The following is a 27978-nucleotide window of genomic DNA, read 5'->3' as shown; positions in this document are numbered from 1 at the left end:
ATAAAAGGTTAAATTTTTCAAACTTGAGTGCCTAAAATTTGGTACCTAAAGCCCCAAATCGGTAAACACTTATTTATCGACTTCCTCTTAAGTGTTTGCAAGATCGGGGCCTAAATAAGCAGCATGAGGTCCAGAGATGCTGAGCACCCATAACTGAGCGGTCCAGGCTGAGTCCCTCTGAAAGTCAGAAAACCTATTGAGGTCCCTACATATGAATGTAGGTGCTTAACTTTGGACATCCACGATAGAAAATGTTGGCCACACTTTTTAGAATACTTGATATCTCTTTGGTTTAAATTAATTTGGGACTCAAATCCCTCCAAAGAAAAGGAGACCTGTTTACAAATCAGTCTAACTTTTGCTGTCACTTTAGTGTTGGCTGTTTGCCCCAGCTCTTAAGCCATCTGCAACCAGCAGATCCTTGTCTTTGCTCTGAGATCCCAGTCACACCCGCTCTCCCTGCGCTGGCAGCTGGTGGCTGGGAGTTGGATCTTTAACAATCAAAGGAAGGGGGAGGATCTCTAGCGCTGGGACCTGCCTCTCTCCCTGTCCCCACCCCTTCCAGGCAAGGCAAACGCATGTCTTCCTAACGCAAGAAAACGGCGGGCGGGCTGACACAGGAGGATCTTGACAGGGAGGAAAGAGGAGGCAGAGAGAGGCGAGCCCACTCCAGCTAGTGCTAAGGCACTTTCAGCAGGGGAAGGGAACCCTTTTCCCCGGACGTCTGCAGACTAAGGGAATGTATTTAGTTCACACAAACATGGCTGCTGCCTTCAGAGCTGCAAACCGAGTGTTGTGTCCATGTAAGTTTCCAACCGCATTTTAAGGGTGGCCGGGATGCCCTGGGCTGAATGAAGCGTGCTGTGGAAATTGCAGCCTGCCCCAGCCTGTGGAAATTGCGGGCCGGGGGCTCTCCTGCCGCTCGCTGCACTTGCTGGCTCCCCGGGAGGGGTCGGACTTGGGAGAGCCGGGATGTTTTCTTGCACGTCCCTGGCCCCCCAAACCCTCCGTTCCTGGGGGGCCGGGAAGTGACCCCCGCCGCTGCATTGCTAAGGGAGCAGCAATTCCGAGAGGGGTTTGTGCAGCTGGGAGGCAGATTAACGCCTGGCTGCGTTACATAAACAAAGGGCTTTCGCACGGAGCGCGGCCGGGCAGTGCGGAGCATGGGCCCGCTCCCCTGGGTGGGAAAGCCCTGGGGGGGCAGGGATGGAGGAGGGTTTCTGGAGCAAACTCTTCCCCCTTTAGCCCCGGGCGGCGGATGGTCTGAGCGCAGAGAGGACAAGAAAAGATTTAACTTCTCCCACATGCTGCCCACTTTAGCCCTGTAGCCCGGGCGGTGTTGGCGGTAGCGGCCCCTCTCCAGGGCACATGTAACACTTTTCCTTGGGCTAAGCGCAAGCAGAGGGCACGAGAAGTCCCCCCCCCCCCCCGGGGGCTCTGCAGCCGGGACTGTGTTACGCAACGCGCCCTTTCAATGAAAAGCGTTTGCATAACGTTGCGTGATTAGCAGCAGGAGCCCTGGGGTGCGTCCTGCTGCAGCGAGGTAGTTAGTGACTGGCAGCGGGAGTCCCTGTAGATGACGCTGGGTGCTGCTGGCAGCTGGAGCCCAGGGACAGTGCGCCCTGGTGGGGCAGGGCCGGTTTCTTTGGAGGCAGCACCAGGGCATTGTACCCTGGTTCAGCAAGTGCCTGCCACTGAGGGCTTCACGCGTGCAGTAAGTGGCCTGGCCAGTGCTGCGGCACCCAGAGCCAGGGCCCCAGTTCAGTGCAAAGTTTTCAAGCTTCTGCTCTCCTTTGTCTCTCCCATTTTTCGTGTTGTTTGTCTGTGTAGATTGTAGGCATCTTCTGTCTCCCTTACATAGTGCCAAGCACGTTGTGGGCGCGTACTCCATTCTGAGCCAGCATGCTGCCCTTGCACCAGAACCTGCCTCTGGTGCCCAGGATCAGCAGTGCTCTCTACAAGCTGTTGCAGGCGGGTAACCAGTGTTGTGTATCTGTCTTGGTGCAGTAAGTGTCTCTGGAAGCCAGGGAGGGAGTCAAATTCTGCCATCAGTTACAACCATCAGCCTCAATCGGTGGGCTTGTACCATTAAGTTGAGTCTGGCCCTACATCTGTACTGACTGTTTGCAGGGAAATCTGAACTTCTGCACGCAGACCCAATTACAGCTTTGTCGACACCAGTGTAAAAGCAAACCCACTTCAGGTGACCATGGGAGACTGGGAATCACGTCTATTATAACTGGGCCTTGCAGACACGGGTTATTTATCAGAGAGCACTTAGATGAGTATCTTGCCTTTATGCAGTGGTGTTGTAGCCATGTTGGGCCCAGGATATCAGAGAAGTAATATCTTTTATTGGACCAACTTCTGTTGGTGACCTGAAGAGCTCTGTGTGGCTTGAAAGCTTGTCTCTCTCACTGGCAGAAGTTGGTTCAATAAAATATATTACTTTACCTACCTTGACTCTCTAATATCTTGTCTTTATTCATTCTGTCACAAAGTAGAGCCCTTTGGAGCACGGACAATCCTTTCTGTTCCTATTGCAAGCCGTGGTGGTTGGGAGAGTTTATGTTTAGCTGCCTTAAAACTTGGGTATGGGTGTCTCTGATTTTTGCATCAAAAATAGATTTTTGGTTTTAAAAAGCCAGAAACTCAAACAGTTGAAGAACTACAAAAATTATTTTATAAAATAGATCAGTTCTCAAAGTGCATGGACAGTGTATTATTTTGGAAAGGATACAAAAATTCACATAGACCCAATGTGAATGATGAGCCCTTTCTAACTCCCCCCAAAACAGACCCTCCCCACTTAACTTTCCCAGCCACTCACCATACCCCCAGAAAATTCCTGGGTCAGGAGATTGACATTGCTGTCCTCTAAAACTATGCAGTATAGTCCTTAATCGGCTGCCTTCAGCGATAGAACCACCAGAATTTGTTGCTATACAATAGCAATTATTATTATTTATTTAGTTATTTTCACTTATAAAATGTAGCCACTTTGGACATCTACAGAATTTAATTTAAAAGGTCATTTGTTATATATAGTATATTAAAATCAATTTAAAAGGAAACATGCTCCCCCCAACAGACTACAGCCTGTGAAAAGAGATGAGACTTGTGCCATGCCCTTACGATCAACAAACTTGGCTCTGTCAGGCCAGTGGGGAAGGGACTGCCCTTGAAAACATTCTATTAACAACCACCTGCCATATAAATTTGGGGACGAATGACATTCCCCAGCTTTCCTGGTAGTCTTTGGTTGTGGGAAAGGAAAGAAGTGGTCTCTCGGGTTGTCAGGAAACATGCCATGTAGGCTGAGATATGTGAAAGTCACTTCTATGGAGTTGGTCCCCCAAACATTTTAGAATTTAACTCGTACAAATAAGATGAGACACAGAATGCAGCAGGTCAGTTGTGGAGATGAATACAAAAGGGTTGAGCTGGGCATGTAAAACTTCATAGATATTAAATCCAGAAGGATCCATTAGATAATTTAGTTGGACCTCCTGTATGTATAATGCAGGCTGTAGACTTTCATCCAGTTACTCCTATAATGAGCCCAATAGCTTGGGTTTGACTAAAGTTCAGTTGGGTCATCGCTTTTTAGTATTTAACCCTAAATCTGCCTCTTTTTTTTGTTACAAAGCTGGAATTTGAATCCCCTTCCCCCTCTCAGCTTTGATTGAAAAGGGTTTAATATAGAAAATGTTAGTAATTAATGAGCACTAGGCCTGTTGATTGTGAAACAGAATACATCCCTTACTACACATACTTTGTGTGTATCTTTTTTCCAGTGTCCGTGTAAGTGAATGGAGATTATGGTAGGAAATTGATTCAAGTGGTACTATTAAAGAAAAAAGTTTAAATAAAAATCCCTGAATTAAAGTAACTGAGACATACAACCAAAAAAGCAAGATCGTTCTTTGCTGAGGAAAAAAAACTATTGTAAACTCAGCCTGTTTGCTGAACACCACCTCTGGTAACAGTGAGTAACTGATCTAGTGATCCAACTCGCTGCAAATGCCTAGGGCCCTAGGCAAAACATGGGACTGCTGAAATGCCTTTTCCTCAAGAGTCCTTGGCTTTTGTGGTCTGTCTTTAACCTTAACATGGTTATTTGCATATTGTCAGAAATGTTTTATTAAGATTGTATGGTCTCTGTCTTTTTGCCCCTTATTTATCACCAGGGCTCTGTGAAAAATAGCATACAGAACAGTGACTAACATTTTAAGTAAATGCTAACAATGGTTTAAATATAATTAGCAGAGCACTTTTTATTTTTGTTTTAAAAGTACATCTATAGATTTTTTTTTTCTTAAATGTTACTGAGTCAGTGTAACGATGTATGCTCAGACAGTCTAACAGTTTTTTAAAAGGAAGAATGCAATATAATTGATGAGGAATATGATTTAAGATAACTTGAGCGTGCAGATGTATGGTTTTATTTTATTGGGTGCACGTGAATGAGGAAGTGGTAGTATGTATATGTAGATCTAAGAGCTACTTAGAATACTGGGAATAAGAAATACAGCAAACAAAATTCTTTAGAGATAAAAATGTTTAGCTGGATTATTTGGTCATGTGAGAGGAGATTGACATACACAACTATTGTTGTATTCTGTTCGACTTACAAAGTTTTTATCTAATTGAAGAGGAATGTGAAGCCTTAGCATTCATTTTTAACTACAAAAAAGGAATTTGTAGATATCTAACTTGGCATTTCAAAATGTGGGTTTTTCCCCCCTCTCTGGAACCTGGTTCAATAACCCTGTAATATACTTTTTTTCCTTCTCTTAAAAACATTTTGTTGTAAATTATTACTCATTGAAAAATTAACAAGATTGTGCTTTAGAAAAAACTTTAGATGCTGAAAAGTTGTGAATAGTTTTTACAGTTCCAAGACAGTTTTCCAGGTATTTTAATGGTGCTTCTCTGTAAAGCAAACGTACTGTAGACTGTGGCTTAGAAAGTGAAATCTTTTTATATAGTCTTGTAAGTGGGGGACCCTTTTCTAGTCTCCATTGCAGTGTAAGCAATGGTAAACATGGAATGTGTGATACAGTTGTGATAATTTAATATGGCAACATGTTAAGGAGGCATTTCTGCATTTGTTTACGCTGTGAAAGTAATTGTGTGTGCATATTTAAGGGCAGAAGTGGCCTCTTAAAATTTTATTGTGCCCTAGCTCTGAGGGATAAAATGTTTATGGTATTTTGAAAATTAAATAAGAAAACCTGTGTTAACATAACATTAAGCTTGAACGGTTTAAATCACAAAAGATATGTGAAATAGAGTTCCAATAGCAGTGTTGCACATCCTGTATATTCTATGGGAAATCCCTTATGAAACAGAGAAATAAATATAAAAACCACACATTTAACCAGTGAAACAATGAGATATACATATTTACAATGCAGCTGAAAGCTTCACTTTTGCATTGTATAGTATAATGTCGACTGTACTATACAAACTTTATAAATCTAGTAAATTAAGATTTTCAGAGAAGGAGAAAAAACAATCCTTCAGGCACCGAAAGTGCTTAAATCACCTCAGTCCCTTAGATCACAACCTTTTAACCCACTATTAATATTTAGACGTGCCTAAGTGCTTAAACCACTAATAACCCCCATTAACAAGTGTAGTCTTCTTATCCATCTCTGCCTTTGGGCTTTGGGCAAAGTCTGGTTGAGGCTAGAGCCATGGAGTGATGGGAAGAATCGAGTGAAAGCAATGAGAGAGATGGCTGCCTAGAGTGAAGTTAAAGAACCCTGGTTGAACTGGCCCTGAACTGATCCGATGGAATTGCTGGTTCAGTCTACTGGAGCACAGGGTCAAGCTAGGAACAATCAAGGGCTCAAATACATTAAGCTACATTGCAGCAAATGTTTAAAAGCCCTGAAATTCAGGGGCTGATTTTTAAATGTTTTTTAATCTGTATAATATTTATATATGGATGGGTGTATTTTAATGTTTTGTAAATTTAGTGCTTGTGAAAGATTCTGGCAGCAGCTTGACAGTCTTGGTGACTGAAGGGGGGAGGGATAGCTCAGTGGTTTGAGCATTGGCCTGCTAAACCCAGGGTTGTGAGTTCAATCCTTGAGGGGGCCATTTAGGGATCTGGGGTAAAAATCAGTACTTGGTCCTGCTAGTGAAGGCAGGGGGCTGGACTTGATGACCTTTCAAGGTCCCTTCCAGTTCTAGGAGATAGTATATCTCCATTTAAAAAAAAAAAAAAAAGTCATTTGTCCATAGAGTAGTTACAATATTGCAGTTTTCACTGCACAACCATTTCATTGTACCTCCACTCTGAGCTGAAGGTACTTCACTTCCTTTCATGCTGAAGTGGTGTCTCTTACAGCATTGCCAGCCCCAAGTGTTCAAAACTCATGAGTCAGGCCCTAAAAATGATGAGATTGACTTTAAAATGATAAGATGTTTCAAAAAATAAGTTTTGGTTCTTTGCTTTCCTGGTTTTTGAGCCTTTAAGGCACACTCAGGTCATGTTTTCCAGCTTTTCTCTGCAACCACGAGGGCTAGACACTTACCCTTTTAAAAATTGTATGAAATCCATGATTTTTCCTTAAATTGCTTGGCTCCAGGAGATGGGGCTTGAAAAGAAATGCCAAATATCAGGAGACCACCAAGCACATTTAAAGAGATATTGGGGGAAGGCAGCATATGTCTCATAAACAGAATCCTCTGCCCAGTAATAAACTAACAATACATTTTAACCTTCTCTCCAGGCACAAAAAGCAGCAGCTGCAGTCAAGTGAGAGTCCAAATACAATGGAGAGGTCAGTCAACAGCAGCAGCTGCCACACAAACAAAAAGCACAGAGCCTCAAATTCAGCCTGAAAAGAGGTAAGGAGTTATTCACAGGCCTCATCTGTGCTGACATGAAGTGTGTGTGTGTGTGTCCTACAGGTAATTGCTCTCTCTCTCTCCAAAATGGTAATATAAAATAATTAATGGAGATATCCCATCTCCTAGAACTGGAAGGGACCTTGAAAGGTCATCGAGTCCAGCCCCCTGCCTTCACTAGCAGGACCAAGTACTGATTTTTGCCCCAGATCCCTAAGCGGCCCCCTCAAGGATTGAACTCACAACCCTGGGTTTAGCAGGCCAATGCTCAAACCACTGAGCTATCCCCCCCGTATTGCTTTACTTTACAGTGCTCTGGTTTTAAAGCATTACAATCGTCTCACTGTTTCCTTGTGCTTCCCTCATTTATATGTCTGTATCCATCTGTTGTCCATTGTCGGATATTTAGATATTAAGCTCTTTGGGGCTGGGATCATCTTTTTGTTCTGTGTTTTGTACAGCATCTAGCACAAGGGCGTCTTCATGACCAGGGCTTCTAGGCACTATTGGAATATAGATGATAAAAATATTTACCCTTATGCCCTGTTACATCTTGTGCAGTGTTTAGTAGGGTGGAGGGGAGAAAGGAGCAGGGAAATAAACAGTGGTTAAGATTTTTTTGAAGCGGTCTATGGGATTTAGGCCAGTACTTTCATTTGAAAGTTAGTGTCTAAATCCCTGAGACTGTTTTGAAAATCTTAACAAGCCATCCTGAAGCTTAACTATTTGTATTTTAAGAAGATAATGTATAGTAGAGTGAGATAGCAGCTTAATAATGCAGTTATTGCACAATTTGAGACACCATTTAGTACACTCTTGTTAATAATAATTAGTGCCTTTCATTCAAGGATCTCAAAGGATTTTGCAAACAAATGCACCCGTGCGGTGTTTGCAGATATGGAAACGACAGAAGGGGGAAGAGAGGCTCCTCATCTCAGACTGTATAAAAGATCCAAATCCTATGGATCTCAGACCCTGTACGAAGTCCAAATGCTTAGATTTCCCATTCTAAACTTGTTAGTTACCATAACAGGCATGATTCTGTCCTTCGTCTGATGCAGGATCCTTGATGGACCATATTCCAGTGGTAGGTAGGACTAGCAGGGTGAAGCTCTGGCACTCCACTGTTCCAAGTGGGAGGGTAGGGTGCAGCAGAACCAGAGTGTGGAGCCAGAACACTTGCTCCAGCAGGGAGTTTCCCTCTGATAGGGGAATTCTCTGCTGGCCATTTGCTCCCAGTTTTTGGTCTGTCTGTGCCCTCTGAGGTGCACGACAGGGCCAGAGCTGAGTCAAGAACCCAGGATTTTCATAAACAGGGATTAATGCCTTGGTGTGTGGACTGGCTCTTCGTTTCAGAAAGTAGTTAAGAGATGGAGAAGGCATACAGGGCTAGGACATCTTATCTAGCTCACCCCCTGCTTGGACAGGATTGTTCTCTGTAGTGTAATATGTTTTCTGGTGAACCTAAAATGTGCAGCTGGCATTTAGCTGAGGTATGGAAACCGCTGTATTCATTTACTGGTGGTGTTTATTATTAAAGGATGTATACTGGAAAGTTACTTCAGCTATGGGACGCAAAATACTTGATTTAAAAAGGCCGCATGTAGGTGTGAGTTTGCTGGCTCTGATGCTTATTGAGCATAAATAGATTGCACTTGCTGATTCAGCACATAGTATTTTGTCAAGTGTCTCAGGGCCAGATTCTTATAACCTTACTCTTGTTGAGTAGAAACGTATACCTTGAATAGCCCCATTGATCTCACTGGGATGGAGTAAGGGACTGCTAAATGTGAATAAGGATATCAGCATTTACCTCTTGATTAGTTTTTTAACATGATCCTCATTTTGCACAATAGAACGAGAGCAGGGGGTCAGGCTGATTAGCCTGCAGTTGTAAAAGGTGGCAGCTGATTACAGGGCGAAATAGAAAAAGATTTCAAACCATATATTTTTTTCTTTTAATAGGAAAACTAAAACGGGAATCTTGATGTTAAACATGGGTGGCCCAGAAACACTGGGAGATGTCCACGATTTCCTACTTAGGCTTTTCCTAGATAAGGACCTGATGACGCTTCCAGTACAAAAGTAAGAAACACTTGGTTCACGTGGCGTGTTAGTATGTGAGTGTTGTTGTAGGCTATATACTTGGACATCAGAAAGTCCTTCCAGCTGGCTGCAGTACTTCAGGCCAAGAACTCTGTACTGACTGTCTCATGTGAACTTGGTAATGAGAAATTATATTGCAGTCCTCCAGAAACTGGGGGCTACAGGATGAGACCTTTAACCGGTGATCACAACTCTTTGTTTACTGCCAACTGGCAAATTTATTCACGTGAATTAGATTAAATGGTATTATAAAACGATACAAAACAAGCCATGCATAGAATGAGACTGAACATTATTAGCTTGCTGTGTTTTGGAGGCTGGTGGTGGGTTGGATGATTTTTTGTTGTTTTTAAGATGCTGGAGGGGAGGTGATGGGATATGTTACTAACTCACCCTGCTTTTGAACGTTTCAGTAAGCTGGCACCATTTATTGCCAAACGTCGCACACCGAAAATCCAAGAACAATATAGCAAGATCGGAGGAGGGTCGCCAATTAAAAAGTGGACTGTAACACAGGGAGAAGGCATGGTGAAACTGCTGGATGAAATGTCTCCTCACACTGGTACTTATACCCTTCCGTACAGTTGTTTAGGAGATTGTTCTGTTTGTTGTAGTGGGTGTGTGGGGGGAGAAGACTGGGCCATGGGTGGTCATGCCTATTGGGAAGAGTAGGAGTCAGGCTTAGTGGGCGGAGCTAATCCAAGGGTCAGGGCCAGAGGCTGAAACCAGTAGCCACACCAGGAGTCAGAGCCGGAACCAGGAACTAAGAGCCAAGCCAGGGGTCAGAGCTGGGATCGGGAGCTAGGGTCAGGGTGAGGAAGCTGGAACTAGGAGCTAGGTGAGGTAGCAAGGACTGAGCAGGAACAAGGCAGGGAGACAAGGCAGGAATGGGTTTAGGAGCAGGGCAAGAGCAAAGTGAGGAGTGGCAGACATCAGGAGGGTCACACCTATGGGCATAAATAACAGGAGTACTTGTGGCACCTTAGAGACTAACAAATTTATTAGAGCATAAGCTTTCGTGGGCTACAACCCACTTCTTCGGATGCATAAAGAGTGAACCATATATTGAGGAGATATATATACACACACATACAGAGAGCATGAACAGGTGGGAGTTGTCTTACCAACTCTGAGAGGCCAATTAAGTAAGAGAAAAAAAACTTTTGAAGTGATAATCAAGATGGTTCAGTACAGACAGTTTGATAAGAAGCAAGTGTGAAAATACTTACAAGGGGAGATAGATTCAATGTTTGTAATGGCTCAGCCATTCCCAATCCCTATTTAGCCCTGAGTTGATTGTGTCTAGTTTGCATATCAATTCCAGCTCAGCAGTCTCTCGTTGGAGTCTGTTTTTGAAGTTTTTCTGTTTTAAGATAGCCACCCGCAGGTCTGTCAAAGAATGGCCAGACAGGTTAAAGTGTTCTCCCACTGGTTTTTGAGTATTATGATTCCTGATGTCAGATTTGTGTCCATTAATTCTTTTGCGTAGAGACTGTCCGGTTTGGCCAATGTACATGGCAGAGGGGCATTGCTGGCACATGATGGCATATATCACATTGGTAGATGTGCAGGTGAACGAGCCACTGATGGTATAGCTGATGTGATTAGGCCCTATGATACCATCAGTGGCTCGTTCACCTGCACATCTACCAATGTGATATATGCCATCATGTGCCAGCAATGCCCCTCTGCCATGTACATTGGCCAAACCGGACAGTCTCTACGCAAAAGAATTAATGGACACAAATCTGACATCAGGAATCATAATACTCAAAAACCAGTGGGAGAACACTTTAACCTGTCTGGCCATTCTTTGACAGACCTGCGGGTGGCTATCTTAAAACAGAAAAACTTCAAAAACAGACTCCAACGAGAGACTGCTGAGCTGGAATTGATATGCAAACTAGACACAATCAACTCAGGGCTAAATAGGGATTGGGAATGGCTGAGCCATTACAAACATTGAATCTATCTCCCCTTGTAAGTATTTTCACACTTGCTTCTTATCAAACTGTCTGTACTGAACCATCTTGATTATCACTTCAAAAGTTTTTTTTCTCTTACTTAATTGGCCTCTCAGAGTTGGTAAGACAACTCCCACCTGTTCATGCTCTCTGTATGTGTGTGTATATATATCTCCTCAATATATGGTTCACTCTTTATGCATCCGAAGAAGTGGGTTGTAGCCCACGAAAGCTTATGCTCTAATAAATTTGTTAGTCTCTAAGGTGCCACAAGTACTCCTGTTATTTTTGCGGATACAGACTAACACGGCTGCTACTCTGAAACCTATGGGCATGAATGCATTGAGCAGCCAGAGAGTTGCTGCTGGGTTTAAAAGTCAGTCATTTGCCCTTCCTGACCAATCAGGTGGTGCGATCAGGTAGCCAGCTGCAGGCCTCTTGTGCTTGTTGGGTTGCCAGGAGACAGACTCTGCTGCAGGCCCTGATCCCTGACAGAGTGTGGGTGTGTTTGCTCCGTCCTGTTTAATACACAAAGATACGACTCCTGACACAAAACACTTACTAAGTTAGACATATGCAGTGGATGGAGCATTTGTTGTGTGTGTGTGTGAGAGAGCGATCATGACTCCATCTAGTGGCTTCTTTGAGTAGCTATAACTTCCTACTACAGTCTCACAGCTATGATTATCTACACTCTGGATCCTTTAAACTGTTCCTGAATCTAATTGTCAGTCGTAGCTAAAAGGCTTAACACAAACTTGGCTTGATCTTATTACAGTCATTAGAGGAAGGGGGTGGCACAGAAAGATGCTGTTTCACAGTTTAATTCTGCAGTACTAAGCAAGATTACTGCTGTCAGCACCACCCCAGGACATGAGGGACCCTCCCTTGAAGCTAGAGCAATAGATAAGGCCTAACTGTTTGGTTTGGACGGCATCCACAAGATACAAAGACTGTATGTTCTCCTTCAGCTAGGGTAATGTTTGAAAATGGGAGAAAATTGTTATTCCATGTAAATGTCTGTCTCCCCCCAAATCCTAGGGCCTCTGTCAGCTTAGCCACTCAGCTTTATCAGGAGAAATCCGTATCAAGGAGGGGTGACTCTTGTTGCGATTAACTCCCTCACAAACTAACGTAGGTTTTACCAATAGTGGTTTTTCAACCTGTCCAAACCTTCACTGTTGAGCACTCTTAAATCCTCACTGACTTAAGCTAAATTGATACAAGTCATGTCTAAACCATTTTAAGAGTGTTCATGCAGGAGTCTGCACCAGTGTCCCAGGGTGCTCCACTCACCACTAGTTGGGCTCATCCTCCTGGCTGCTCTGGGGATTGGCTCAGGAGATCAACATCCTCACCCGCGGTTGCACGCCATCACTCTGTCTCTCTCTGGTCTGCAGACCCTCTCTCACTCCTGTAACAGCATCCTCCTCCTCGTGACTTGGCCCTCCAGCTGGGTCACTCCGCGTTTCCCCCCCTTCTGGGAGGTACAGTCTTTCAAACTCTCTGTCACTCCCACAGTGACCCGGGCAGTCTTCCAGTTCACAGCCCCATCAGTGCCTAAACTGTCCCCTCTGCCACAGGCATAACACTGCCCTGCTTGGGCTTCTGGCCTCCCTACCCTGGGGCCTCTCTTCTTGCCCTAGCCTTTCTGGCCCTTGCTCACCTCTTGGAGAATCTTGAGCAAGTAGTACTGTTCTTCAGCTAATTGCCTCATATAGTGCCTCTCGCTCTTGCTGCTGGTTCTCTAGAATCTGCCTCATCAGGGCCTGTATCCCCCTTTGTTGCTTGTCAGCCCCCTTCACTGGGAGCAGCAGCTCTGTGGTCCAGCCTGGGAAGGTACACCTGCCTTCTGCAAAGACAGCCTCCATACATGATGGCTCCATTGTCTCTTTGCCTCAGGTGTCTCTCATCTAGCCTTTCCTGCTCCCCTTGTATCATAGGCAGCTGTCTAAACAGCTTCTCAGTGTCTCCCACTCCCCTTGTATCAGGGGCGACCATCATTGCTCACATTCTCCACCAGTTGAGTCACAGAATCCACTCACTGCAAGCGGCACCTCCTGCTGGCTATTTTAGGGATTAGCATGGTCAGTCATGTGCTCTTCCTCCGGTGGTGTCTTGCCCCATTTTGTCTTGCTCTACTGCTCTGCTCACTCCTGGATCATCAGCTCTCTCTTCATGCCTTGGCTCTCCAGCCAGGTAACTAAAGTCCTTCTCTTCCAGGTATTTCACAGTCTTTCCAGACCTGGTGTCTCGAATGCCTTTTGCCACACCCCAGTGGCTAGTAAGGGAACCCAGGCCCACCCACCACACTGGGTTCTAGCCAGGGGCCCTATAACAAGCAGCCGCAGTCCTTATGCAGTCCTATCTCTTGCTGCTGTTTCTCTGAGCTTCTTCCTACATATCAGGCCCCCCCATTTGCCAACCTCTAACTCCCTCCATGCAGGGAGTGACTGAAGCCTTTCATAGCCTCTGTAGCAAGGCCATCTGGCTTTATATAGGCCTTGCCTGTTCCTGCACAGGTGAGTGTGTCCTTAATTAGCCACCTCCAGCTTAAATCTCCCCTGCTTGCAGCCTATTTAGCTGATTGGGCCCAGCTGGCATAATGCAGCTCTTGCAGGGCTAGTGTGGGGAGTCTACTCCATCACAACCAGTTTAACTGAATCGGTTTAAAATCGGATTTGAGTTAAACTGGTGCAAGTTTGTGTGTAGATTAAGCCTAGACTTCTACATGTTCGTCTCATGCTGGTCACAGTGAGCAGCTGTTGGAAATTTGAAACATTTGTACCTCTCCTGGATTTTTGTGAGGATAATAGAACTATGGCACATAAGGTGCTGTAAGCCAAGAATCTTTTCTACCTGAACTTTATGCTATGATTGGAATATGCTTGTCTGGCAGCAAGGGGAAACCAGTTTCTCTCTGTGTCCATAGAATAGGTTCAGCAGTGCCAGGCTTTTCCTGTGTCCCTCACCTCTTGAGGGAATGCCCTGAAAAGGCACAGTAGTTCTGCCCCTGTGCCCATTGTCATTGGGGATTAAGTACAGTATGCTTGGCCACAGTTGTCTTCGGATTGGTTCCATTTTAGTTCCTTGTCATCTCTAGTCAGACCCATGTGGTAGTTGCCAAAAAGCAATGATCGTCTGATGGCTGCTCTATTTGAAATGAGCCACAGGGCTCACCTTAGTTCTAAGTAAGCCAGTCTCTGCAGCATGTTTTGCTCCCTTTGGACAGTCGGCAGACAGGCTAAAGACTAAGTTGGTGGGGAAGAGTGGGGAAGCTTGCTCTGGCTTCCACAGAGTACCTTTGCTGTGGATTAATGCCAGAAGTCCTTTCCCAGTCCTGTTAACCTGATATTACAAAGTTACCGGGAAAACTGCAAAAGCAAGACAAAGTAAGTCTGTGTTTTTGGCCCACGAGGAGAGCTTCTGTTCAGCCCCGTAACTTAACTGTGCTTTGAGTCCACAAACACTCGTTTTCTCCCCATTTCCTTGGCATTGGAATCAGCTGCTGAATCAGTTGGCATGTCATGGAACCCACATCGGTGTCTGGAAAGATTAATATGCTTTTGACTCCAAGTTATTCATAATTCTTTGTATTTTAGGACCCATTTAAAACTTGGGTAGGTGAGGCTTAGATATGAAAGTTGTAAAGAATTTGGAACTGGGAAGCAAAAACTTGCAATCTTAAAAGGTAATCATGCTGAAGCCAAAATGGTCTTTACTTTGTTACACGCACCCCTGACTCATGAGTTTGTTTTGTGTGGATTGTATTCAACCCTTTCTTTCAGACACTGTAGTGTGACTCCATTGAAACGAAAATCCTTGCAAGTGTAGCCAAAGAATAAACTTCATCCAGAGCTTGGGCTCAGAAATTACACCCTGCTATAGCAGCAAATGCAGTAGTTTATTTTTTGTATAAAAGTAGTTTCTAAATAGGTCAGGTTTGCAATAGATCCTGAAGCTGATGGTTTTAGGGAGGTTTATCTATTCTTCTCAGGGTGTATCACTCCCTCTTACTTTACAATGTGGTCACCAAAAGAAAGCCACCCTGTCTTTATCTGTTTGTGCAGCCTTTACATCTGACTTGGTATCCATTATTTAGAGATGTACTTTACTGCCTAGACAGTAGCTGCAATTTTAGAAGTAGGGCGGGCTAACAATTTGTTGTTAAAGGTGACCTTGGAGGATTTAGTGAGGCCAAATACTGTTGCTGAGAGGTGTGATATTTACTGATATAGTTATGCTGGTAAAAGCCCAAGTGTAGATACAGCTATACTAGTATAGTGCACTTTCTACTAGTATGTCTTATTTTACGTTGCCAAACAAGGATAAGATATGCCAAAATAAGCACTTTTATACTGGTACAACTGTGTCTCCGCTGGCGTGGGGAGGAGGGGTAGGGAGTGATGACACTTTAAATATTCCAGCGTAGTTAAAGTGGCAAAATTTTTAAGTGTAGACAAAACTTTACCCTAATCTGAGTCTTCCTGATGATGTGAATGTAAGTTATGGTAAAAGAAAGCAGTTTTTTAAAGCAGTACACATATTTTGGAGTGTTTTAACAACCTAAACTTTCAAATGTAAGTAGCAATTTTGTGTGCCAAAATTGAAACACCTTAAAATCCTTTGGATGCTACCTTACAGGGGCCTGATTTTCAGAGGTTGGATGCTCTGCACTTCCTTAAAATCATGCCCTTTTAAGGCATTTCAGGTTTGGGACCCAGAAAAATCAGGGCAACCCCAAACCACCAGACACTTGGAAAATTTAGGGCTTTACCATTCTGGATGCCTGTTGTTTCCTTAACACGTGACCATCAAACACCTAAGCACAGGAGTAATTTTACATATACAGGTAATCCCTGTGAATATAATGAGACGACTAATGTGTGTAAAGATACTTATACACATGTTTGCAAGACCAGGACCTTGTTTGGTCAGAATAATGCTGGCTTTCTTATCAGAGCTGAAATATCTTTGTTTAACATATATGAATTGTTAGTACAGACGATTACTGGTCTGTATATCTAATAAGAAATTTATATTCCTTTATCTCCTGTTTGTCTGTGCTGTTTTTCCCAGTTCAGCAATAATTTTTCCCACATCTTTTTGTTTCTGTTCCATTAAAACTTTTGCTGTTTGAAGGCATAGCTAAGTCTGTCTTAACAGAGGTTGTTTGAGTCCTTCCCTTAGAGGTGGGTTTGGCAGCATCCTTTGCATCGTTATTTTGAGTACAGTCATTTTGGGTTTGATTTCCAGACGGGTAGCACAGAGTTATGATCTGATAGTTCAAAGGACAACATTTTGCATTTTTCTATTCTCCAGCTTTCATCTTTAAGGTATCAGCATATAGTCTGTTCTAGGAGGAGAAATGTGGATTATAGAAAAGCACATGTAGTCTCTGCCTTAGGGGTTCTGGGACACCAGCGATCTAGTTCTGAAATTATAATTAATAGTTTTTTGGAGGAAGCAGCTGTATTGGGATAGATCCCTGGTCTTAAAATTTATCCAGATTTTGATGAGCAGCCTTGGTTGACCCCAGTGCTCCTCAGATCTCAGCTAGGAGCAGCAGTAGCAGACCTCACTAACTCTCTTTAAATGCATAAAGCAAGGACTTGACTAACCATGGGGAAGACAGTATTGCTTTAACGGAGGGAAAAGCACAGTGGGATCATGGGAACTGCTTATATTATTTTGACTGTACTATGTTTTATCTTTTGATCGTAGGCAGTGGGGGAGAGGATGTGCACATGTGTGTGTATATTCTTATTTACTATTTGTATTGTGGTAGCCCCTAGGAGTCTCAGGATCCTAGTGTGGTAGGCACTGTACATACACAGACTAAAAGGATGGTCCCAGCCCCAAAGAGTTTTCAATCTAAGTAAATAACACATGCCCTGATCCTTTAAGCTTTTTGTTCTTCCCACAGCAAGCAGGGAACCTTAAGAAAATCACAACTTGTAAGACATGTAAAGAATTGCCAGCTTTTTTATTTTTAATTAAAAATGTGCATTTTTACAATATACTTCAATACCAGGAGGTCTGTTGATAGTGAATCCTACACCAGAGCACTGGAAATGATTGCCAGAAGCTGGGACTGGATGACCGGGGATGGATCACTTGATAAATTGCCCTGTTCTGTTCATTCCCTCTGAAGCACCTGGCACTGGCCACTGCTGGAAGACAGGATACTGGACTAGATGGACCATTGGTCTGACCCAATATCCCGTTCTTATGAAATTGATTCCTCTGCTGATGTGCTTGTGTGATCTGCATTTAGCTGTTTAGTATGTTTAGCCAGACATGCTCACATTCCTTAACCCAATCATTTGGAATACAAGAATTCTATTCCCATTGAGCTAACTGCTCTTAGGAAGTGAGCTGTGTTACGATTCTTGTATTTTAAAGTGACATGGTTCCCATCTGGCATGAGCCAGGTTGATCATTTCCTTTTAACTTAGTTGAACATGCCTTCTTGATACTGCACTATTGTCAAAAATGTAACATGCCATTGTACTCTGTCTCGTGCTGGCCTGTAGAATACATCTAAATGATCTCCATGTTTGGAGGGGAGGGAGAATTTTACAGATTAATGCTGCTACTGTCAGTGCTAGGATCTTCAGCAACTAAAATATATACATTTCCAAAAATCTGATTCACAGCTCATGGTAAGCCTCTAGCATATAAAGTATACAATTATTATTTCTCCACAGCCTAACTTATCACAAACCGGGAAGAGATTTTCAGCATCTTGTAAACATCGTGATTGTCATTTTGGCTGTTGTTCAGTCAGGGAGAGTGTATTCCTGAGGAGGCCGGGCTGCAGCTGGTCAGAAGGGGATTTTAAAATCCAAGCGTTTGCAGATAAAGTGATCAGCTGCTATTTCTTTTTCTCTTTCTGCTGGCAGCGCCTCACAAATACTATATTGGATTTCGGTATGTCCATCCTTTGACAGAAGAAGCAATTGAAGAGATGGAGAAAGATGGCGTTGAAAGGGCTATTGCATTCACACAGTATCCACAGTACAGCTGTTCTACCACGGGTGAGTGTGTCTGTGAAAGTGCAGTAAAAGAGGAAGATAAACAGCATATAGACAAATGTATCAGAACAGCTGAGAGTCCAAGCACAAGAGGCTTATGAAAGCATGAGGGAACTTTTGGGATGTGAATGAAAACCCAGCCTGCCTTCCTCGAAACCAGCTTCCTGGTTGGCCTGCTTTAAGTTTCCCGATTATAAGTAGAAGCCTGTTCTCTAACAATAAGGAATTTTAAATTTATAGGCCTTGTTAGACCTCCATGCCTCACAACATCCCTATGAGGGGTTATACCAATTTTACAGATAGGTAAACTGAAGCACAACTCCATAAAAGGGCACTTTCCTGAAGTTACATAAGTGAGTTGCATAGCCAGAATTGGAACCCAGGAGTCCTGACTCAGTCACCTGCTCTAACCATTAGAGCCACTATCAGTGCCAACAAAATCAGAAACCTACATAACCGGAGTATGTGCATGTTCTAGAGATAAATATTTCCACCCCCTCCCCTGGCCCTAGGACAGGTGATAATGCTTAGTGTACATTTCAGTTTAAAGCAGGGACCCATCCTCCCCATACAATATAACATGCTTTTGGGTTTTCTGTAGCACACGGTGATGCTTAGTATAATGCTCCCTTAATAGCTCCTGAAAATAACTGCTTTAGTTGAGGATTTAGTTGGCAGGTAGAAAAGATCTATTAGTTATATAGACTTCATGAGGTAAATATTTTTTTCTACTCTTATGCTCTCAGTTCTGATTTGCAGTGTAATGTATTTGATACCTAGTCCTTAAAATATTGAAATGGCTGGTTGTAAAACTCTTTTTTAAAGTCTGGCAGTATCCATACTTCTGATGAATGTATAGCTAAAGCTCCTGCTAATCTCCTAATTTTGTGCATTTCAGGAAGCAGCCTAAATGCCATTTATCGCTACTATAATAAAAAGGGGGAGAAGCCAAAGATGAAATGGAGCATTATTGACAGGTGGCCCACACATCCCCTTCTCATTCAGGTATGGAGTTTGTATGCAAACCATTGTGGCTGTCAGGAAAACTCTTTTTGCTTGTCAATTGAGCAGATTCGACATGGAGTTATTGAGGGTACGTCTCCACAGCAAGAGAAGACCCACAGCAGTAAGTCTCAGAGACCAGGTCAGCTGACTTGAGCTCCTGCAGCGGGGCTAAAAATAGCTGTGGAGACGTTCAGGCTGGGGCTGGAGCCCAGGCTCTGAAACCTGGCAAGGGAGTCTCAGAGTCCGGGCTCCAGCCCAAGCCTGAACATCTACACTGCTATTTTTAGCTTTGCAGCACAAGCCCCGGGAGCCCAAGTTAGCTGACCCAGGCTCTGAGACTCGCTGCCATGGGGTTATTTTTTTTTTTGCTGTGTGGACGTACCCCATGAGACTACTTGTCTTAAAGGGACACAAACTTGTTCCCTGATTTAGATTCTTTCAAAATTTTGAAAACCTCAGAACAAAAGGAATATTTCAATGTCATGTTGTATTTCATAATATAAAATATATATCCTATGTGCTAGGTCTGAAATTACTGGGGGCAGTGTTAGTTCAGGATTAATGTGTGGAAGCTTGCATTGCTTCCATAGACCTCCATATAATCAGTGCTAGTAATGTCACCCTGAGATCCACAGCCTAAGGGGCTCGATTATCCTCCCATTGAAGTTCACGGTAGACTTCTCATTGACTTCAGTGGGAACAGAATTAGGACTCCCTTCGAAAAGAAGTGAGGAAGGAGGGGGAAGTGGTAATGTGCTTGACTGAGGGAGGAGCCCTTTTTTTTTCTTCTTTTAAAGAGGTGGAATGCATGTGCTGGGCTTTTAATAATAGCACTAATGTGGTTTTGTATTATTCTAAAGCCCTTGTCTGGCATCAGAGAGGTGGGTAATGCTGGCCACAGCAGTAGCTGCAGCAGAAACACTTAACAGCAGCCACTTTCTGCTCCTTCCTTTCCAGGAAAGATCTTAGTGGCTGCTTTTGCTGGGGAGAGACAGAGAGATGCCAGGGGAGCGTGAAAAGCAGAGTTGGGAGCTTTTCTTCTTCTTCTGCCTTTGACTTTTGCATTTTCACGCTGGTCTCTGACTGACTAGAGTGCAAGTGACTGAGGGGAGACCAAGAGAGAATAGTAGTTCTTGGCACTTGTGCATGCCGTTCACTTCTTTCACTGAGATGTCTCAGCAGAGTTCAGGAATCCGCTGCATGATCAAATAATCTACCAAATGCTGCTCTCCATTAGATGGATTGCACACAAATACAGCTGCGTTTTGTAAGCTAATCAACATGCATTTCTCCATGCCCAAGGGAGCCTGTAAGTGAAGGGCTGGCTCAGCCTATGATTGTAACATTGCAACAGAAATTAAAGTTTAATTTTTTGTAATGTTTTTGTCCTATCTGTGGTGGTGGTGTTGCAATGTGTCTGGTAGGGAGCTGCAGACAGTCACCACAAACTTTTTTTTTTCCTTCTGGCAGCACCGTGTGCAAGTTGTTAAGTCAGCTTCTTTTCCTTTCTGTATGTTTCCTTGCCACCTGGACATGTATATCTTGGGCTAGGTTCTGATCTCAGTCACTGCTGTGACTCTAAGGTCAGAATCATTCCCTAGGCTTCCATGTGGGGAAACAAGGCTTTGGTTTTCAGGTCTTGGTTAACTGAAACCATCTGTCTCCCCATGTTCTGTCCTATCAGTTGACCTCAGATAAGGAACTCATTCTATCAGCCCACAGATTTAACTGTTGGGTTGGGGGCAGAGCATTCTGAAAGAGGGAACCTGCTCTCCCTGTAGGTCCATCAAAGCCCAAGTTTGTTATCCTTTAGGGCATGCATTTTACACGGCGGGCTTCTGTCAGTGAGAGCAGCTTGACTGAGGGTGTGCGGACAGACACTGATTCAATTTGCTGTAATATCTTAACTTGTGTCCTGTACCTGAAGTCCAAGTAGCTGATCCAAAGCTCATTGGGAGCCTATCAATGGACTTCAACAGGTTTTGATTTAGGCACTGTAATTCATTATTTACTGAACATTTTATTGTACATACTATTGATCAAACTCCCACTGGCATGCTACTAAAAAAAGACCCTTTGCTGTCTCGTCAGAAGTTCTTATGGTGAGCTAACACAAAGCAGAGCAGTGCCCAGCCAATTTGTGCGCATTATTTTGAGCAGATGGGTGCATCTCCTGTTACCGATCTTTACTCTTTTGCCTCTCTCTTACAGTGCTTTGCAGACCACATACAAAAAGAACTGGATCTGTTTCCACCTGAGAAAAGGAAAGATGTTGTCATTCTTTTCTCTGCTCACTCGCTCCCAATGTCTGTAAGTAACATGAAGTCACCTCTGAAGTTGTTAAAACTCCGTCGCATGGGAGAGTCACGTTATTGGTCTGATGGGTTGCATCTCAGGCAAAGCAAAGTTTTGAGTAGCCTGCAGCTTGTAGGCCATCAGGATTAGACCAGACAAGGAACAAAACCTACTTCTTGCCCATCGCTTCCACATGAGGATAATGGCGGGGGAACTAATTGTTTTCTCACCTTTCAAAAAGAAATTACTCTCCCTGAAGCAATGAGAGTAGAATCGTTGCACGTTTGGAATAGACCATCTAGAGTGGGAGATTTTAACACAGTGGGCTGGCAGTAACTAGCAACTTCAATACAGTGGCTTCTAATCATTTTGGAAAAAAAAAAAACCAGTGGCATTGTACCACATAAGTTGAGGCTGCAGAATCTGTCTTCATTTGTGTGATGAGGAACAATCAGGTGATGAGGCAAAGGACAATTTCATAATGAATTCTTCTGTAAAGCTGTCTTGTTCCATAAACACACATTTAAAATGTTTTCAATACTAATGGTTCAGAGTGTCCCAGTTCAGTCAAATTGTGTGTGTCATGGTTCACCTTCTAATAATGTCCACTGGGGTCTTTTTATTATTTTTACAAGTAAAAAACTCGTGGAATATGTCACAGTCAACTGGCGTAATTCAAAACAGTGTTCTCTGTTCTGGAAGTCATTCCAGTGCCAGTCAAGGCTGAGATGCAGGGTACTGCTGTTTCAGAAGTACTGTATTAAAAGTAATCTTTGGTCCTTTCCTTTTGCTATTGCCTAGCCCTGGGAGACTCCTATTCTTGGAATATGCTGCCATCTAGTGGTTAATGGCAGAGGGAACAGTGGACATCAGCAGTATTATTTATTTATTTGTATGAAGGTAGCACTTAGATCCCCCAGCAGAGATCTGGGCCCCGTTGTGCCAAGCACTGTACAAGCACATGGTGAGGGACAGTTCCTCCTCTGAAGAGCTGAGAGTCTAAATAGATAAGACAGACAAAAGGTGGGAAGGGAAAGAGAGCCATGGAGAAGTTGAGTTATCTACCCAAGGCCACACTTCAGGTGAGCAGCTGAACCAGGGGCAGAACTATGACTCTTGACTTCCAAATTTTAACGTGCATTTTTCTTGCTTTTGTTTTTCCCTTATGGGTCTGCAGAGTTCCTACTGTCTCTTTTCAGAGCTGTAAGGACACACATCTTGTTTTCTGCTTTAGTTGCTCCCCTTTTCCTGGATTGACTTCCCGGTTACCCATCCTTTGTTTTACTGTTTCACTTGAATGCCCATCAGCACTGCTTCTTGAATCAGCCAACAGGAGTCATGTTGAATGGCATGGAACATTCCTCTTCGTCCCCTGTTCCATTCCCCAATGTGTTGCTGCCTCCACTGCTGTCCCAGACTTTGCTGGCAAGGGGAGAAATTGACACTGAATGCACTGTGAGTGGCCTGTCCTGTAGTGCAGAGTAATACCGCTAGGGCACTGGGCACAATGAGGAGCTTTTCCCCAACATGTTTGTACTACTGTTTCACTTAAATTGAAGAGAATATAAATAGTAAACATGAGCTTTCTCCAGTCTGAGGCCGGGGATAGGACTCGGTATTCCTCGGTTTTATTTCTAGTTCTGCTACTGGCTCACTCTGTGACTTGGCCAAGTCACTAATGCTCTCTGTGCCTCAGTTTTCTCATCCATAAAATATTAAAGTATCTGTAAATTATCAAACCCACAGAGGTATTATGAGGATTAAATATTTTTAAAATGCTTTGAGATCCTCTGTTGGAAGGCAATTACATGCATGCAATAAAGGAAGCCTGTGAAATGTCAGTTTGATGCTAAAGTAATTGAAAAGAAACCATTTGTGACTCCAGCTAGTGACTGAAAACACACACATGAAATCTGTCGGGCAGGAGCAAATATTCTTTGCAATGGCTAAGATAGGCCTGTTACACGTCAGACTGAGAGTTTATAACTCTTAAATTCTGAATTATCCAGTAAAATAATAGTAGTTACGTTCATTGTGGTATATGTAACGGTTAACGATTTCTGTTGCCTGCACAAACATTTGCCATTGTGCGAGGCACAGCTGCTGCAGCCTGTTGCAGGGGATACATGCACTGTGCTCACGCATGGAGACTTTGCTTGCTTGCTTCCCTTCATTTAAAATGAGTGATTGAGACTGAACGTTTTTAGATGTTCTTTGCACATGAGAAAACATAACATTCACGAAGAATGAAAGGCCAGTGTTTCTGTGTTGCAGGTAGTGAACCGTGGCGATCCATACCCTCAAGAGGTGGGAGCTACTGTCCAAAGAGTCATGGAGAAGCTCAACTTTTCCCACCCCTATAGGCTCGTGTGGCAGTCCAAGGTATGTGGTCAGAAGGAAGTTGTTAAAAGCCACCTGCAGCCCCTTAGTCATCAAAGTTTAGGATGATCTCTTCTCTCTTCCTCTCTCTCCTACTTTCTGGAAGTATCTGAGTTCCAATGGAATGGTGCTCTTTGTGCCTGGGTGTTATCTTCTATATATATTTAACAGCCACTTTAAGTTTTTGCCACTTTACAGAAGTTCTTGATGCATCATTCCCAAGTAAACTTCTGATAGCCCAGAGATTCTCCACTACTCCTCATATGCTCACCCAATGGTGAGGATTTTTCTCGGACTAGCAGCTGGAAATGGGAAGCAAATGAACTATGATAAAGTCTGCTGAAATATTGCTTAGAGACCTTCCAAAAGATCGCTTATATGATTACGTCCATTGTTAAGGACATGAGCCCAATCCAAATAGACTTCATTTTTTTTAAAGCAGGTAACGCAGAATGGGTTGATTTATCTCTCTCTTTGCACGTGACGTTTGTAAACTCCAACTGAAATGAAGGAACTTTAAGAAATGTTAGCCTCATCAGAATTACATGTCAGTAATTTACATTTCTCAAATGTGTTACAGTTACGGGGGCAGAGTTGTTTTGTTCTAAAGCTAGGAAGCAGCAAGTAAAGTATCGTGTTAGCTCTGCATCTGTACTTTTTGGATGTTAAAGAACACCATCGGCTTATTTAGTCTTAAAAATGGAAAAATTCTTTAAAGGCAGGTAAATCCTGCTCAATAGCCGTGGCGGGGGAGGGTTGGAATGAAAAACAAAGGACGCTTATTTTATTTGTAGTAATTTTTTTAAGTGCCCCTCTAAAAGCCAATCATCCACTCAAAATATGTGTTGTTTAATATAAGTAAATTCAGTCTCATAGGATTCTGCTTGTTGTCAGGATGGATTGTCTGGGGGTCTAAACAGAGAGGCAGTGTCTCTTCATCAAAAAGTAATAGATGGAGAGGTGGACAAAGATACTGCTAAACATAATAAGATAAACACAAATTTGATTCTTCATTGAATAAATAAGTATGTGTAGGTTAATTAAATGACGACAGAATATAATTCTTTTAGAATTAATTTATCAAAGCTTGAAGAAAGATTTCCCCCCCCCCCCTCCCACTTTCTCCTAGGTTGGCCCGATGCCCTGGCTGGGTCCTCAGACAGATGAAACTATTGAAGGACTCTGTAAAAGGGGAAAGAAGAACATTTTGTTGGTTCCAATAGCATTTACCAGTGACCACATTGAAACTCTCTATGAGCTGGATATTGAATATGCACAAGTTTTAGCAAATGAGGTAAACATCACTTCAGGTCTCATAATTGCTTGGGCAATTCTGCTCCCAAATTTCTTTCCCCCTGTTTTTAGCGCCGATCTTATGGTTAAATGTTGGTATGGGATTTGGGTCACGTTCTGCTGTTACACTGGTGTAAATCTGGAGTTAATCTGAATTGGCTTCAGAGATGTTACTTTGCATTTTTATCAGTGTAGCTGAGAGCTGATTTTGACCCATTTTATTTTAACTAAGATAAATGGTTTGTATGATCAATAAATAAGGGGTTTGGGGAACCTGGTATCAAAGTAAAATTTTGTCTGCTAATATTTTTTCAGCACGGCTAAAATGATGATTACAGTTAATTCAGTCATTTTAGGGCAACCTCTAAATGATATAGAAAATGTTCTTCAAAAAAGCTACTGGGGTATTGTTTTTTTCCATAACAGCTCTTTATTTTTCTCTCCTCTCTTGTTTTTGATTCAGTGTGGAGTTGAAAACATCAGAAGAGCAGAGTCTCTTAATGGAAATCCATTGTTCTCCAAGGTATCCGTATTGTTACCATAGCTTTAGTAGAAAATACAGCTTAGCAGTCCTCTGGAAAGCTCTAGCAGATTGTTGGTTTCCTCTCATATTATTAAAACATTCTGAGTTTGACTATTAAAATAGAATTCCCCATACTTTGTAGTTCATAGACCACAAGCTATTTTCCTTTGTCACTGTGTTATTTTTTAATTGATACTTATTTTGAATGTTGTTTTGACAAAGAAAAGCAATTTTTCTCTCATCATTTTCAGTCACCTATTTATTGAGATTGCCAGAAAAGCAGAAATGTTCCTTTTTAGGGTCAATATTATGCCAATGAATTTTTAAAATCAAGGTCCCCATTGAAATCAAGGGGAAGTTATATTAAAAAATTGGTGTCACAACACATCCCTTGGTCTGACTGATTGTTGGTCTGGCTAACTCGTTAGTTTGGTAATGTGCATGTTTTTTGCAAGTGGTTCACTCACTTCTGCTTTTTAATACTCTGTCTTTCAGGCACTGGCAGACTTGGTCTATTCACATATCCAGTCGAATGAAATCTGCTCCAAGCAGTTAACCCTCCGCTGTCCGCTTTGTGTAAATCCTGTCTGCAGGGAGGCAAAATCCTTCTTCACTAATCAACAGCTGTGACGTGCAGCGTAGAAGAACACACTTGATTTGTGCAGGGAAATCACTTAATGGTGCAACAATGCAGACATCAGAAATTGCACACAGATAGCCAAACTCTAGCATTCTGGTACACTCTTCTAACCCCAGTGGCTTCAGTGGGGTTGCAGTTTTGTAACAGAGACGTGAATTTGAAGTTTTTCTTTTTTTATTGGAGAGATGTGGGTAGAAGGGAAGGAAGGAAGGGCTTGATGCAGTGAGGTGCTGAGAGGTCTCAATTCCCCTGGGTCTAATGAGCACTTCATAGCATCAGGCCCAAAAGTAAGCACTGAAAAAACTTTGATACAAACTGGCATCTAAAGCTCTTTGCAGGGAGTTCTTTATATGCACTAATGTCATGAATATATTCATTTCAGCCTTCCAGGTGTAGAGTGTACTATTATTATTATTTTTTGCTACTGGTGCAGTATTGCTAACACAGTTACCAGTCATCTTCTCTTACAGATATATTTTCAGATGTGTTTTGAATTCTGATTTTTAAAAAAAATAATATGTATATTTTTTAAAACATAGAAGTTTATTTTGGTTTTCCTGGGAGAAAAGAGATTCTGCAAAAGCCCAGACAAGCTTTGCCCCATTGGAACAGTGGCATTGTAGGAGATTTGTTTACATTTTCTTGAAACTTTCTCATTGTCTGAAGGAAAATCTCTGTCTGTGGAGAGCATGAAGTGAAAGAAATGACCCAGGACTGAGTTATATTTTTGGAGAACACTCCACTTAAATGGAGTTCTAGCTATATTTCAAATCTCGTTACTGTCAACAGCAAACACTGTAGCTGGTTGTAAGGGGGGGTTGGCTTATCCTTCAAACCAATGCTTTTCTCTTCTCCAAAGGGCTTTCTCTGTTTGATTAAGCAAATTCAGAAAGTTGAACTGGCTCTTCTGAGGATTTATAGATCTGCTCTGTGCTTTCCACTGCGTCAGGACATTGTGGTTTTTGTGGGATATCTATGGAGCTACATGGGCACAATCGATCCAGTTTAATTCATGTTGTCAATTAAAACCCCTGTGATATATTAGGAGTAATTTACATTGTGGTGGGTGTGCCAGATGAGGGGTGCAGGATGCCTCTTATCCTAACAGCTGCGGTGGGTATAAATTCCCTAACCCAGAAACCGAGTTCTGCCCTATTACATTCCCTGGGCTATTTTTAGGGCCTGATCCTGACCCATCTAAATCTCCACTGGTTTCGGTGGGGCATTTGGATACACCAGGAATGCAGTCTAGTCCTAACTATTTAAATGATGGAGGTTGTATAAAATAAAGCAGTGGGCATTCAGCACAGTCCCAGTTGCTGGCCACTACCCAGCATTGCTCGGTTTTGGCTTGAAATACATTCAGAATGGAATTATCATAGAGTCTGGATTAGCAGCCCCTTCATATAGGGGACATTCCCTCGAGGGCTAGAAGAATCCATTAAAAGTATTCTGTGGGAGAGCTCATTTATAGGCACTGGTCTAGCTGTCAGCTTCATGAATACAAATGTTTATCCTATATAATTAGCACCAAATACTGGAGGCTGTTTGCAAGTCGTTCTAACACGCAGATATTGCTTACATTGATGAATCAACTAATCATAAGATGTGGAAGTGCAGGGGCTGTGATTATTAGACAATTTTACTTGCTCGGGTAATTGTGAGATGCACATAGTTTGTGCTCCTGATCCTCCAGGGATAGGGTTGTTTAAGGATAACATAGGCCTCTGTTGCCATAAAACTTGTTTTGCTCCATTTTATGTTGAAAGAGTTGACGTTTAGGATGCTGGAGACATAAATTAACATAATTGTTTATCAGCCAGTGGGCTAGATACACTGGTATGGGGAGATGGAAATTACACTTCCTGCCTC

General features: G+C 42.8%; 1 protein-coding gene across 1 annotated transcript; it reads left to right on the top strand.

Moving 5' to 3' along the window:
• Nucleotides 1–548: 548 nt before the first annotated feature.
• On the top strand, nt 549–27978 carry FECH (ferrochelatase). Its single transcript, XM_065406098.1, has 11 exons — nt 549–803; nt 6747–6864; nt 8830–8949; nt 9384–9532; nt 17840–17974; nt 18870–18976; nt 21188–21286; nt 23546–23653; nt 24780–24944; nt 25407–25466; nt 25962–27978. Exons 1-11 carry the CDS (start codon nt 740–742, stop codon nt 26094–26096), a joined length of 1260 nt encoding a protein of 419 aa, XP_065262170.1. The 5' UTR covers nt 549–739; the 3' UTR covers nt 26097–27978.

Source organism: Emys orbicularis, chromosome 6 (assembly GCF_028017835.1).
Source record: "Emys orbicularis isolate rEmyOrb1 chromosome 6, rEmyOrb1.hap1, whole genome shotgun sequence".
Classification (NCBI taxonomy): Eukaryota; Metazoa; Chordata; order Testudines; family Emydidae; genus Emys; species Emys orbicularis.
This window is presented reverse-complemented; position numbering and strand designations above follow the sequence as displayed.

Bases quoted from the DNA above. Each gene is read 5' to 3' on its own strand.
- FECH (XM_065406098.1), top strand. From the start codon at position 740: ATGTATTTAGTTCACACAAACATGGCTGCTGCCTTCAGAGCTGCAAAC. The intron at 21,287-23,545 runs GTAAGTAACATG...TCTGTGTTGCAG, and splicing joins CTCACTCGCTCCCAATGTCT to GTAGTGAACCGTGGCGATCC. The intron at 25,467-25,961 runs GTATCCGTATTG...TCTGTCTTTCAG, and splicing joins GAAATCCATTGTTCTCCAAG to GCACTGGCAGACTTGGTCTA.